The 15618-nt window shown below is 39.4% G+C and overlaps 1 protein-coding gene across 1 annotated transcript in view; it reads right to left on the bottom strand.

Moving 5' to 3' along the window:
• Positions 1-294: 294 nt before the first annotated feature.
• LOC121372499 (activating molecule in BECN1-regulated autophagy protein 1-like) overlaps positions 295-15618 on the bottom strand; it is a 49427-nt gene continuing 34103 nt past the window's right edge. The window contains exons 7-16 of the mRNA XM_041498847.1: positions 14766-14902; positions 12053-13855; positions 10868-10958; positions 9508-9668; positions 8131-8241; positions 6902-7087; positions 5975-6072; positions 5370-5426; positions 2227-2366; positions 295-1128 (exon numbers count right to left, since the gene is read on the bottom strand). Of these exons, the coding sequence (XP_041354781.1) occupies positions 981-1128; positions 2227-2366; positions 5370-5426; positions 5975-6072; positions 6902-7087; positions 8131-8241; positions 9508-9668; positions 10868-10958; positions 12053-13855; positions 14766-14902 (2932 nt within the window). The 3' untranslated portion in view covers positions 295-980. The remainder of the gene's footprint in view (positions 1129-2226; positions 2367-5369; positions 5427-5974; positions 6073-6901; positions 7088-8130; positions 8242-9507; positions 9669-10867; positions 10959-12052; positions 13856-14765; positions 14903-15618) is intronic.

Here is a 15618-nt window from a genome sequence, read left to right as displayed (position 1 = left end):
TTTAAATGAAGTTGGTTCGTCAACAAAGACGACCAGATGATCAGGTTTAAGTTACAAGCATTCTGAGTTAAAGTTAAAGTTTGTTTTGTTTAACAACACCACTAGAGCACATTGATTTAATAATCCACGGTTATTGGATGTCCAACATTTGGTAATTCTGACATATAGTCCCAGCAAGGACACCCACTACAGTTTTCCATTAGTAAAGAATCTTTTATATGCATCCATCATCCCACAGACAAGATAGCACATACCACGGCCTTTGATATACCAGTCATGGTGCATTGGCTAGAACAAGAAATAGCCCAGTGGGCCCAAAGACGGGGATTGATTCTAGACCAACCACGCATCTAGTGAGGGCTTTACCACTGGGCTGCATTCTGACCTCAAAGTACTGCTAAAGCAATACATGTCCCCAACCAGGCTCAACAAATTTTCTTAACTTCAAGAGCCATAACTGTGAAAAAAGGGTAAATCGCCATGAAGTTACATTTGATCTGTAACAGTACATGTAACAGAACACACAAGAAAATGTCTGTAAAACAAACTTTCATATCTTTTAAGTTAAAGGGCCATTACTGTGTCAAAAATTGTTAAATTGTCATGAAAGTCAAACTTGATTTGTAACTACATGATAGAGCTATATGAAAATATCAGATCAATATCCTGAGGCATTGTGGGAAAAAAAATGCCTGGAAAACTACATATGGGACAGACAGATAGACAGAAGGACAGAGATGAAACCTATAGTCCCCTCCGGTTGGACCGACAGGGAACTAACTGATGATCCCCAGCTAGTGTTACAAGTGAACTTAACGTATGAATTATACAATGACTGCTTAAATACAAACTCTCGAATATATCCCATTTGATATGTAAATAATCAGGACTAGGAGTAGAGAATTGTGTCACTCAAGAAAGGCATTTTTTATCTTTTGAAATTCTTTACTTTCACCGTTTTGTTTATTCGTTCACCGACATCAAACCATGATCTCGTTTTCCCTCGTGTCATCCGTCTGTCGATCTGTCTGTGTCTCTGTGGTTCGACGTATACCCCGACTAATCGTCTGTGTTGCAATTGTACTCCTGCTATCCACGCGGGTCATCAGATTTCGACGGACTGACGACCTGGAGAGAAAAAAAAAACAATCGGTTATCAACTTTAAAAACAACATTAAAGGTCTTGCATCCCTCAAAATTCAGATCATATTGCAATAGAAATTTAGTACAAATAATGAAATAAATACCCAATAATAATAAATAAAATACTGACACAGACCAATTTGGCAACAGGTTTTTTTTTGGGGTGGCACTGTTGATTGCCATCGCACCTTTTGAGAGTTGGTCTTATAAAATCATTGTACTATACTAGAAACTAAAAATGAAAATGTCACGCACTGATTGGAAATTACGGAAATCCAATGGGTGTACAAACCGGGTTCAATCTAACAAGTCAAGCATCTCAGATCAGTACTCTTATTGACTGCACAGTATTCTACATGTGGCTTTGTTTTGTTTTGTTTAATGACACCACTAGAGCACACTGATTTATTAATCATTGGTTATTGGATGTCAAACATTTGGTAATCTGTTACAGTCTTAGAGAGGAAACACGCCACATTTTTTTCATTAATAGCACGGCATCTTTTATATGCATCATCCCACAGACAGGATAGCACATACCACAACCTTTGATATACCAGTCGTGGTGAACTGGTTAGAACGAGAAATAGCCCAATTGGCTCATCGACTGGGATCCGATTGTAAACTGACCACGCATCAAGCATGCGCTTCACCACTGGACTACGTCCCTACGTCCCGTCCTCCCAACCTGTGGTTAACAGGTGATATACTTACCCTGGTCGGCAGATACAGGCGATATACTCACCCTGGTCGGCAGATACAGGCGATATACTCACCCTGGTCGGCAGATACAGGCGATATACTCACCCTGGTCGGCAGATACAGGCGATATACTCACCCTGGTCGGCAGATACAGGCGATATACTCACCCTGGTCGGCAGATACAGGCGATATACTCACCCTGGTCGGCAGATACAGGCGATATACTCACCCTGGTCGGCAGATACAGGCGATATACTCACCCTGGTCGGCAGATACAGGCGATATACTTACCCTGGTCGGCAGATATGCAGGTCACCTCGGTTCGTGCCATAGACGAGTCCTTCACCCTCCCAACCTGTGGTTAACAGGTGATATACTTACCCTGGTCGGCAGATATGCAGGTCACCTCGGTTAGTGCCATAGACGAGTCCTTCGCCTGGCCCACGTAACCAGCGAGCCGAGTTGATGCTCACGTGCGTCCGGACGTCCGTGTCACAGGGGTGGAAAACGTCACACAGATGCTGCAATCAACAGAAACCTCAGTAGTCTTATGCTTGGCACACACCTACTGATTAACGCCGACTCGCCAGTCACGTCGATGTTAATCATTAGTTGTGTGCAGAGCAAAAATGTGACAGTCGCGTCTAATCTCCAGTTTTGCCCAGATTAGACAGTCAAGTCGGCGTTAATCGATAGGTGTGCACCAAGCATTACACCTAAGGCATTTAATTTTAATCTACCAGTCTCTTATATTACATAAGGCTCCTATAATCATCTATTAGGCTCCTACATATCAAAAGTCTCCTCCACAATATACTATTCTCCTGTACAACAAGCCTCTTCTAAATTAATATACCAATCTCCCATATAATAAAAGGCTCCTATATAATAATAAACTATCATCCTATTTAACACAAGCCTTCTCCATAATCTACTAGGCCTCGTTTTACGAAGCAGGGTTCATACACTTAAAGGAAGTCAAAATTCCAGGGTTTTTCAAGCATTTTCCAGGTCAACTTTACCAAAATTCCAGGACCTTACCGAGTTTCCACAGGTTGTTAAACACGCAAGTGCCAACCATCTTTGTGGGTTTACAATAGATTCATTAACTTGACACGCTCCCTGAACTTGCTAAATACCCAGCGGCAAAAAGTGACAAACTTTCTTTTCCAATATGGCAACGCTATCGCTTGGATCTTGTGGCCGCGTGATTCTCGCATCGCGAGATAAAAAACAACAACAAACATTTACACGTCAACTGAGCCAGTAAACATCGATTGGCCGGACGATTGGCATTTGATTGTGCCGCGGAAAAGGAAACAAATAATTTAATTACATGTTAAATAAAGTAAATAAAGCCTCCATTTTAGGCGTTTATATTTTATTTGACATCAAATTATCATTTTCAAGGGTTTTCCAGACCGCAAGATGATTTTCAAGGGTATTCAAGCACTGGAATACACTAGTTTATTTTCAAGGTTTTTCCAGGTGCGTACGAACCCTGTCGAAGTGATCTTAATGTTAAGATCACCTTAAGTGCATGACTACCTTATAATGCACTTAAGGTGATTTTAGCGCTAAGACTGCTTTATATAACAAGCCTCCTCTACATGTAAACCACTAATCACTCAGATATGATATTCAAGGCTGTGTAAACTCCTCTACATGTAAACCACTAATCACTCAGATATGATATTCAAGGCTGTGTAAACTCCTCTACATGTAAACCACTAATCACTCAGATATGATATTCAAGGCTGTGTAAACTCCTCTACATGTAAACCACTAATCACTCAGATATGATATTCAAGGCCTTTTCAAGGCTGTGTAAACTCCTCTACATGTAAACCACTAATCACTCAGATATGATATTCAAGGCCTTTTCAAGGCTGTGTAAACCACTAATCACTCAGATATGATATTCAAGGCTGTGTAAACTCCTCTACATGTAAACCACTAATCACTCAGATATGATATTCAAGGCCTTTTCAAGGCTGTGTAAACTCCTCTACATGTAAACCAAACTAATCACTCAGATATGATATTCAAACTCCTCTACATGGCAAGGCCTTTTCAAGGCTGTGTAAACTCCTCTACATGTAAACCACTAATCACTCAGATATGATATTCAAGGCTGTGTAAACTCCTCTACATGTAAACCACTAATCACTCAGATATGATATTCAAGGCTGTGTAAACTCCTCTACATGTAAACCACTAATCACTCAGATATGATATTCAAGGCCTTTTCAAGGCTGTGTAAACACAGGCTGTGTAAACTCCTCTACATGTAAACCACTAATCACTCAGATATGATATTCAAGGCCTTTTCAAGGCTGTGTAAACTCCTCTACATGTAAACCACTAATCACTCAGATATGATATTCAAGGCCTTTTCAAGGCTGTGTAAACCACTAATCACTCAGATATGATATTCAAGGCTGTGTAAACTCCTCTACATGTAAACCACTAATCACTCAGATATGATATTCAAGGCCTTTTCAAGGCTGTGTAAACTCCTCTACATGTAAACCACTAATCACTCAGATATGATATTCAAGGCTGTGTAAACTCCTCTACATGTAAACCACTAATCACTCAGATATGATATTCAAGGCCTTTTCAAGGCTGTGTAAACCCTGTATACCAATTTACCAGTCTTGTATGCAAACTGCAATACACTACTCCTATATAATCTATATCTGGCTTCTATATAATAATTACTAGGTTCCTATATCATACCTGGCTCCTATGTAATAATTACTAGGTTCCTATATCATACCTGGCTCCTATGTAATAATTACTAGGTTCCTATATCATACCTGGCTCCTACATAATAATTACTAGGTTCCTACATCATACCTGGCTCCTATGTAATAATCTACAAGTGTTGCTACCACAGCTTCCAAGGGAAGAGGGTGGCTTCCACAGTTGTAAATGAATTACATAAAAATGGTAGTGATGTCCGGTTCCGTAGAAAGATATTGGAACAGTTTAACAGAAAATTGAGGACTTAAGACATACAGATTATTATCCATAAAATCTTCTTTGCTTATCTGTATGATCTTCTTAGCTTGTCGAAGACTAATGGGGTTGATTATATTTAAATTATTTTACTTCAACCCTTTCTTACTATAACATCATGTTGTCTTTAAAGACAAGCTAACTTCCATAAAGACATCACCTACAACAAGCGTCAAGGCCAATATATCAGGACAAACCTATAACAGTGTAACATGACAAATGACAGGTAGAAACAACCAATCTCCCATATACTATAAGCACTCTGAGAAAGAAAGAAATGTGTTATTTAACTATGCACTCAACACATTTTATTTACGGTTATATGGCGTCAGACATATGGTTAAGGACCACACAGATTTTGAGAGGAAACCCGCTGTTGCCACTACATGGGCTACTCTTTCTGATTAGCAGCAAGGGATCTTTTATTTGCGCTTAAGGGTTTGTTTTGTTGATGAGAAAAACTTGTGGGAGACATTAAATAAACTAATAAGAGAACATACCTTCATAGAGTTTTCTCCAGCATTCTTCTCGGCCAATTTGTATACTTGAGCAACAAGCTGAAAAAACCAGATCACTTAATATCACAAATACACTGGCAATGGGAAACAAAGTTATCAGTGTTAGAATTAATCAAGGTTGGTATTTTAGTACATCAAAATTTAAGTTTCCATTTCTAAAGATAGACAGATAAGAGAAAGAGAGCTAGACAGGGGGAGGGTGGCATGGAGGGGGTGTTGGAAAGGAGAGTGCGGGGGGGGGGGGGGGGGGGACAGAGTGCAAAAGAACATTAATGACACCTGAATATACCTTTTAAATTACAGCTACCTGTATATGGTATCTGATATATGGCTAAATTGACACTTTGGGGAGGGAGAGAGAGAGAGAGAGAGAGAGAGAGAGAGAGAGAGAGAGAGAGAGAGAGAGAGAGAGAGAGAGAGAGAGAGAGAGAGAGAGAGACAGACAGACAGACAGAGACAGAGACAGACAGACAGCCAGACAGAGACAGAGACAGAGACAGAGAGAGACAGAGACAGAGACAGACAGACAGACAGAGAGAGACTGACAGAGATGAAAGATGTACACACAACACAGACATGTGACTAACCTGGTTTGATGTGAACACCCATGACAGCCTCTTGGATGCGAGTCCGACCATCACACACTGATTGTGAGGGGACAGACTCACAGATATAGCATTAGGGCCTGTCAACAAACAAACATGTAGTAAACCTACCAATAATCACCAACAATCACATACAGGGCATGTCAACAAACAAACACACAGTAAACCTACCAATAATCACCAACAATCACATACAGTACATAATAGTACAAATAAACGTCATACATTTGAATGCTAATATTAGCAAGAATACCATTAAATAATAAACAAGTTTCTTGGGTATTTATTTTGTTAAATTTTATTTATAGAAAAAAAAATTATTCGCCTAAATATTTTAAAACAAAAGTTAACCAATCGGTATTGGCAAGGTCCCTTATTGTGTTAACTGTTAATTATGTTTCTGGAAAGCAGTTATGAATGAAGATATTCCAGTTGTGAACAACAGAAATTGTAACTGTTGTGTGTTGTAAACAGTTAGAATATGATCAAGCACTCGCATCATCAAGTGAATGTGTACACAATGACAACATGTAATAAACATTGTTGAATGCCAATTCGGCAATCACATGACAACATATTTTGTAGTGTTAGCTCCATTCTTCATTATACATTTTCAACAATGTTTAAAATCATGTTTGGAGAAAACGCTCCCAAATTTAGTCATGCATTCTTCATTACCCATTATATAAACAAATATTAAACTTCATATTTCATTATTCACCATAAGGTTTAGATGCATTTTGTATATTTATATGCTTTCAGAAAGAGAGAGAGAGAGAGAGAGAAAAAGAAAGAAGAGTATTAAAATGTACAAAAATATATCAGCATCATACATGTAGATTTGATCATTTTTGTAAATAAAAATATCTTCATCTCTCACCACCATGAACAACTGAAACAATCGCTCACCAAAACTTTTTGTGAACAGACACTGTCCAAATGATTCTGAGTGCAGTGAGAAAACGGCCAGAATGTTGTCATCTGGAAATCCTCTGTGACTAGGAACGAAGGTGGCCAGGAATGACCCGTCTTGGGAGATGTCACAGCTGGCATCGTTGTGCAGCTTGCAGTGTGAGACCACGATGTTCTGTTTGGCTGGAAAGACATAAAGAGTTTGTTTTGTTTAACGACACCACTAGAGCACATTCATTTATTAAACATCGCCTATTGGATGTCAAACATTTGGTAAATAGTCTAGGAGGAAACCTGCTACAATTTTCCATCAGTAGCAAGGTGAGCACTTAACCACTGGGCCATGTCCCGCCTATGGGTGGAAACAGAAACACACATCTAATTCTTAACTGAAGTTCAGCTTTCACCCCAACCAGGAGCGACATGTAGCCCAGTGGTAGAGCACTCGCCTGATGCATGGTTGGTCTACGATGGATTTCCATTGGTTGGCCCATTGGGCTATTTCACCACCAAGTCTTTTCTCTCATCCATGCAATAAATAAATAGCATTTTACACACACAGACAAAAAAGGCTGAAAAAGTAACTTTTTTTGTTTGACCATTTTATCATAAATAAACTACATTATTGTATTTGCCGTGTGTGTTTTCATGTGTTAAATATAATTAACAAAACAGCTTTAATAATGAATGTTTTAATAACAAAATATTGATTTAAAATTGTTGTCTAATGACATCACATGACCATCTCGCATTAATATGACATCACATTATCAACAATGTCATGTTAAGCACAAGCATGTGATATCCCATGTGGGATAGAAATTTCTTACATAGCTTTCTTTTATCGGATACATGAGAATGATAAAATATGTACTATCCTGTAAAGCATATCCTGTAAATTCATATGGGTATCGTATACAAGAGGTGGTGACAATGTCGACCTTGGGACTCTGCAAGCCTCGTCCAAAGTCGAAATTGTCATTACCTCGGGTGTACTTTTTCTATCCCACACGACAGCATATGATGGAGTCTTATAACATTATAGCCACCCATACTGCTTTGATGTGATCAATACAATTTAATTTATTTTCCCTTATTCTCATATTTCTTTCATAGCTTTATTTCATGGGCTAGCTCTGTCCTATATACCCATGGATGAGAGAAATTATTTCCCTTTTTTCTCAGTGATGAACAAGCCGTGGGTTATACGTCCCTGCCAAACTAACCGTGAGTGATGTCTGGGATCTCGCAGCGCGTGAAGTCCCATCGCTGGATTCGGTGAGTCTGTGGGATGATGTTACTCGCCACTGCCGGTTCTCCCGTCCCCATGAAGGCACCTGTTCAACAATAATACAACATCTCTTTAAGTTTCTTATTGTAATACAATTCAACAATAATACAACATCTCTTTAAAGTTTCCTACTGTAATACAATTCAACAATAATACAACAATTCAACAATAATACAATATCTCTTTAAACTTTTCTACTGTAACCACAATTTTTGGTATGTAACGATCAAGGCGCCTGTTCAACAATAATATAACATCTCTTTAAAGTTTCCTACTGTAATACAATTTTTGTTATGTAACCATGAAGGTGTCTTTGCAACAACAATACAATATCTCTTTAAAGTTTCCTACTGTAATACAATTTTTGTTATGTAACCATGAAGGTGTCTTTGCAACAACAATACAATATCTCTTTAAAGTTTCCTACTGTAATACAATTTTTGTTATGTTACCATGAAAGCGCTTGTTTAACAATACAAAATCACTTTAAAAGTTGCCGTCTTTAATTTTTGAGGAAAAACATGTTGAGGGAGTACAAATTTATAATTTTTACTCACATATTTTCCCTTAATTGTTTTTATAAATACATAAAATAATGTTCATATGTGAATCGGTAAGTATTATTTTCAAGGGTTTTTCTAATTTGTTTGATATTTTAGATCAGTTAATGTTGATTAAAATTAGGCAAAAAAAATCAATAAAGTTGCATTTATTTATATGCAATTGTGGCCATTTCATTTGAACTGATGTTCGTGCTTATATCCAATTAAGGTTCAAACACGATGTCCTGGGCACACACACCCAGCTATCGGTGTAGTGGTCTTACACCTACCCACCGAGTCATTAAAACTTGCTCTGGGTGGGAGCCGGTAACCGACTGCGTACCTTGTACCTACCAGCCTGTAGTCCAATGACTTAACCACGATGCCACAGAGGCCCGTATTTGTGGACAGACGTTCATTATTCACAATAACTGTGGTTTTTTAACCAGAATTTTTTGGAAACGAACTATGATTCTTATCCCAATATTTTGTGATTTTTGTTGTTGGTAAATGGTCAAATTAGCTGAAAATGACCACGATGTTTTGCCATTGTTGTGTAGTGAAACAATATTTGCTTTTGTAAATAATTTCAATTTGGTCTGACATAAGAAGAAAAGTAAAAGTATTTTGGAAATAACAAAAAATCTTATTTTTGTTTGCAATTTAGAAATCAATTGGCTTAGAAATAAATAACTTATAGTAAATTCTGTAGTATGAAAAAAGGCGTTTTCTATGAGAAGTAAATGTGCATTTCTTAAGTGCCAAGTTACCGGCAATAGCTCGGTTGATGGCGGCCTGCAATGCGTCGTTTGGCCGGTTGATGGTTTCGTCGAGGATGCTCACGGAGTAGTGCGGATGTAGGTGGCGCTGTTGCAGGGCGTGCCAGCTTCTTTCTTCATGAGGCTCAACCCGAGACGGCCGAGATCTGTGTCTAAAATAAAATACATTATATATATAACATATTGTCCAAACAATGGTGATCACATCGATCTTTCTTGATGAATAATACAGGGCATATATTTACGAAGCTATCTTAGCACTACGAAATCATAAAACCATCATAGGCTATGGCGTCACTTTAGCACACACCAGTGTGATGTCATAGCTTACAATGGTTTTACGATTTCGTAGCGCTAAGTTGCCATCGGAAATATGGGCTCTGGTATCAAATATCTGTGATTACTTATTCTTGGTCATGTAAGTGATCATGGCGTTTAAAGGAAAGCTAAAGAATATTAACAACACCCGAGCAGTTTAAAATTACAGCTACCTACAGTTGGCATCTAACATATACTTGAGGTGAGATGTGGCCCAGTGGTAAAGTGCTCGCCTGATACACGGTCTGTCTAGGATCAATCCCTGTTTGTGGACCCATTGGGCTATTTCTTGATCCAACTAGTGCACTGTGACAGGTATATCAAAGGCTGTGGTATGTGCTATCCTGTATGTGGGATGGTGCATATGAAAGATCCCTTGCTACTAATGGAAAAATGTTGCTGGTTTTCTCTCTAAGACTATATGTCAAAATTACCAAATGTTTGACATTTTATAGCTAATAAATCAATGTGCTCTAGTGGTGTCATTAAACAAAACCAACTTTAACTAACATATGGTTATTGTGACATTTTGTCAAGGTGGGTAAATCTGATGCTACAACTTTGTTTTGTTTAACACCACCACTAGAGGACATTGATGTATTAATTATGGGCGGGGGTTTTCACAATCACCAAGATGAACATTCCTAGACCAAACTATCCACAGAGTTTCACTGATCTAAGGCTTACAGATTGTGAGAACTGGCCAAACTATCCACAGAGTTTCACTGATCTAAGGCTTACAGATTGTGAGAACTGGCCAAACTATCCACAGAGTTTTACTGATCTAAGGCTTACAGATTGTGAGAACTGGCCAAACTATCCACAGAGTTTCACTGTTCTAAGACTTACAGATAGTGAGAACTGGCCAAACTATCCACAGAGTTTCACTGTTCTAAGACTTACAGATTCTGAGAAATGGCCAAAATTAGGCTGAGCTGAACGCAAACATTGACGCTATTGCTACAGTTGGAAATGTAATACCTATATATTTCATTTTTTTACTTGACAAAAGCAAGACAATAAGCAGAACTACCTTGAAATACTGCACGGTACCGGTGGACGTCCGTCACCGCGAAGAAACATTTCCAACAGATGAGGATTTTGCACATTTTGATTATTCGAATCTGAAGAACATAAAATACACAATTAAAACATCTCTATCATATATTCAAAAATATTTTTTAAAAACAAAAAATCTGCAAGATCCTATCATACATAGGTATGTCATTTTAATGTCAATCTAGTTTTATTTCCATACAATAGTATTTGTTCGTGATATTGGATCCCATTTTGACCTAACCAAAGCCCCTCTTTCTAACATTAAAAACATTTGTCCCCAACTCAGTGTAAAGACTCCTTTATCTTCTGTCTTTTAATGCTGCCGACTCAGGTTTTAGAGATATGTACCCGTAAAAAACGTTTCACAGAACGTTTATCTTCAACTACTATAAACACAAGGAAACAAAAATACAGTAGATTTCCTAAAATAGACAATTCAAGCAAAATATTGTCATAAATAAATGAACAGTACAAATGCTGTAACACATTTTACACTACCTAGAAACTGAAGTCAGCAGCCGTAACTAAGAAAATAAGCTTCATGAAAGCGTTATAAATAATGATGTCAAGGATCATAATAGTATTTTTAAATATTAATTAAGTTCTTCTATAAATTTTATTTGGGTAATTACATTCACCAAGATGTCCCCTAAAATATTACACACATCAAAACAGTGTTACATGAGTGAATATTTTACAATCTGAAGTTGAAAAAGGTAGGTTCAAAATGATATATTGAACGTTAAAACTTGGGTCAGTGATGGTGGGGTTGTTTCACTGTAAAGCTGGATGTATAAGAGTTAACAGTATAGGTTTCGTTTTTTCTTTTCTTTTCACTGTACAAAATTCCTTTGCTTTTAACTATACAAAAAGGAGTTTATAAAGCACGTCTGATTACCTATTAAAAACCCACGAAAAAATAATACCACAACAGCTGTTACAATTATCAGGAGTGATGACAATAAAGCTAGAATCCACGTGTATGTATTGTGCACGTGATGCGTGTTGGAACGATCACCGAATTGGGGAATTAACGTATTGCGCAACACATTGTGTAAACATGGAAGCTCTTCAATTGATTTTTAAATAAAGTGTTGTTTACGTACCACCCACTACACATTACACACTAGTACACAAGGATTCCTTGCTTAACTCTTACTTGTTGAGTTGTCGTAGGCGGTGTGTGTGTGTGAGAAATTGCCGTGATCCTGAGGCCTGGTGATTGTTATCAGCGGCACGTGCTGTGATGGCTGACCAGACGTGGGCGGGAGCTGGGGCTGTGGGGGCTGGAAGATCTGGCTGAGGATCCTCTCCCGGTCCTGGTGCAGTGCACGCAGGCGTTCCGTGAAGTTCTCCCTCAGCACCGAGATCCTGCGGTCCAGCTCGCTCACCTGGCGCTCCAGCCTCATGGTCAGGTTGGTCAGACTTTCGCTCCTCGTCTGCAGAGATGAAGAACTGTCTGTGTTACAAACTGTCACACATGTTTCCGGCGTTTCGCTCGGAGCAGTCCCACATGGCAGTTGCAAGTCTGAGTCGGCTGTCCTAGCAACAGGGGAATCAGAAACGTCAGCTTCATCTATCTGTACACTGTCAACGGTATCGGTGTCACTCAGCACTGGAATAACGACGGGCTCTGAGAGACCTGCTACATCTGTACCTTGGTCTGCACATGAGGGCAGCACCATGGCCCCCGATGTTTGGCTGGTGCCATCCGATGTCCTGGTCCAGCTGGTCCGTGGGTACGGGTTGTCGCGGGCCTGGTTGAGCGCCAGGAGGCGCCGGTGTCGTGAGAACATGTACGGCCGGCTGCTGAGAATGTGTGGCCTGCTGCTGCATGAGGACACAGTGTTGGCGGCCCAGCTCACGCGGATGCCGCTGTTGGACGTGGTTGGCGTCGTTGAGGTGGAGGACCAGCTGTCCAGCAGTCGGAGATTGAACGTGCGGCACATCTCGCATGAGGTGTGGACAGAGGCAGACTCCGTGGAATGGGTGGAACATGAATGTCTGGCTGTGTTCGACGGCGGAACTTCCCGGAAAGCACTCTCATGTGGTCGCGGTCGAATCGGGGCGTGTGAGCCCAAACTGAAGTGTGGTCTCTGTGAGACTGACGTACAGGTGGAGGAGGATGATGATGAACTGTTCCGACACTGCGAACGAAGGTTCAACAGTCTTGTGACGATCGTGTTTTGAGGACGACCTAATGCACCAGTCCCCGATGTCAGTGGAAGTACATTTTGCCGATTATCTGTAATCCCACTAGAGTCTGACAGAGCTAAATTATGTCTCTCTTGAGACCCAGTCACATTAGAGCCAGCCACTGATCGCAGTGAACTGTCACTTCCCACTGTAGCACTTTGAGGTCCTGATGCACCAACTTGGGGACACCTGTTTGAATTGTCACTTCGGTGAATGGAGCTGATCCAGTGAATACCAGAACTGGTGGTGGAAGGAGGCACATTCCTCGAATCACGCGACTCTGAAATCCTCGACCGAATGTTTGTGAAGAATTGTGAAGTGAGGGGCCCGACAGTCCTCATTGATCGGGCAGTCATCAGAGGACGAGGATTAAACAGCGACACCCTTCCCGAACCCGACGAAGGAACATCTGTTCTGTTGTTGCCGCCCACGCTGTTCAGACTTGGTTCGGGTATGGACAATTCCTCTCCTGCGATACTGTCGTCTTCGTCCACCGCTGCCTCCTGTGGGGGTGGACTCCACGTGCCCCGAGGCAGTGAATTCCACCTGGCCGACCGAGGACAGTTGAACGTCAGAGGGCCCTGTACGTGCGGGGGCCGGTGCAGCGCGGGCTGGGACGCTGATGGTACAAACGGTCTCGCCTGCTGGGCGGACTGGTTCGACATGTTGGTCACGTGGTGTGCGTACTGTCGTGCGTAGTCGAGGCTTTCCTCATGCACTGGAGATGGCGGGGGGTCTTCAAGCTGGTTCTCACTCGACTCAGAAACTGAAAAAACAATGAAAGCCATCAAAATAAGTTTCTAGAATTACTGAGTAATAGGGGATGGAAGATGCCAGCAACTGGGGGAGTAGTTTCAACTGCAGCAGTGAATGCATGTTATAATAATATGTATAATTCAGCATTTGTAATATCTCATAAACTACTGGAATAATCTCTATTATTAACCCAGCGGTCACTCATAACATGTATTTTCAATATTTTCTCAGTGAGAAATATTCTGCATTGTTTAATGAACAATGCTATTGGCGATTTGACGCTTACAAACCAATGACCTTGTTGGTACTAAATATGACATCATCACAATTTGGCAAACACACAAAATGACGTCATATAGTTTAAAGAGTTTGTGTTTACGGCTCTCTGTTTTGGGTGTTAAATTTATAACAAAATGTCATTTTAATGCAATTCATTATACATTTTGTAGCAGAATAAAGAGAACTTTTGTTTTTGAACATTATCTATGAACGTGATTAAATTACAAAGTTATAGCAATACTCAGAATAGTGCGTAAAGTAGTTTACATTGTTTCTATACATGTAAGTGTATGTGTCTCAAAAATAAAGGCTTTTAGAGAAAAAATAGCTGAGGTAATAAACAGAATAAGAAACGAGTTACCAGTTATTATGAAATTTATGTCCCTCGTGAAATAATTTTTATTTTTCACTCACTAAAGCTCGTGACAAGTGAAAATTATTTCACTCGGGATATAAATTTCATAACTGGTAACTCGTTTATTATCCTCTATTGATTTTGACAGAGACAATATAACTTGTCAATGAGTATTACTTTAATGGTTTCTGCAGGTCGTATATTTCATGGCTGTTTTTTGTATATACATATGTATAAAGAAGTTTGCTATTAACTGGGTTTTTTCAAAGATGTAAAATTATAGTACTTGTACTCTCAGGTCTCGTCGTTGATGAACTTCTACCTCTTTCTTCTTGGTAGTCATGGAAATGCTGAATTACCTGCTGATAACGCCTTCGGTTAGCAAATTGCTGCATCCTGTTTGGACGATGTCCTTGGCTCTCACTGTGGAAAATAAACAAAGAAACAATGGAAAACTGATAATGCCACAGGTCGGCTACTACGACCCACTTTACCAACAAATAAAACACACAAGTAAGCTCATTCTTTCTATAGTCCTTCCCATCAGGGAATGTTTGTTTTTTTACAATCCTATTTACTGTAAGTAATTTATTTTTAAGCTGATTGTTTTCTAAAGTACACACAAAAATAGTGGGGTTTTTTTTCTTAATTTACAAAACACATTTACTTTTGTTCTTATGTCAAATCAACCTGAAATTATTTACAAAATAACATTATTTGTGGAGGCTGGGAAGGACTATAATATGTACGAGTACTTACACTTTCAATCCAGACAACACAACCAGAACTGATTAAATTCAAAGTCATGCTTCTCGAAAATGTTTTTATTTTTTATTATTCTTTTTTTTAAATCTGAAAAGAAAATGCTATTGTCACACCACACTACATGCATAGACTTTTGTTTCCTTTCTATTACATACATGTACTTCACCCTCCTCTCCCCCCTCCCCCACCAAAAAACAGTTAAGAGTGGACTACTCTCATTTTAAAAATAAAATAAACGACATAACTAGCAGAACATAAGAGTTAAAAATGTCAAGGCTACAGATTTTTGAAGCTATCATAGCGCTACGATATTAATAAAACAATGATGTTACAGCCCACGGCAGTTTTACGATATCTCAACCCTAAGATAGCTA

The sequence above is a fragment of the Gigantopelta aegis genome, chromosome 4 (assembly GCF_016097555.1).
Source record: "Gigantopelta aegis isolate Gae_Host chromosome 4, Gae_host_genome, whole genome shotgun sequence".
Lineage (NCBI taxonomy): Eukaryota > Metazoa > Mollusca > Gastropoda > Neomphalida > Peltospiridae > Gigantopelta > Gigantopelta aegis.
The sequence above is the reverse complement of the archived record's forward strand: the minus strand, read 5'-3'. Positions and strand labels throughout refer to the sequence as shown.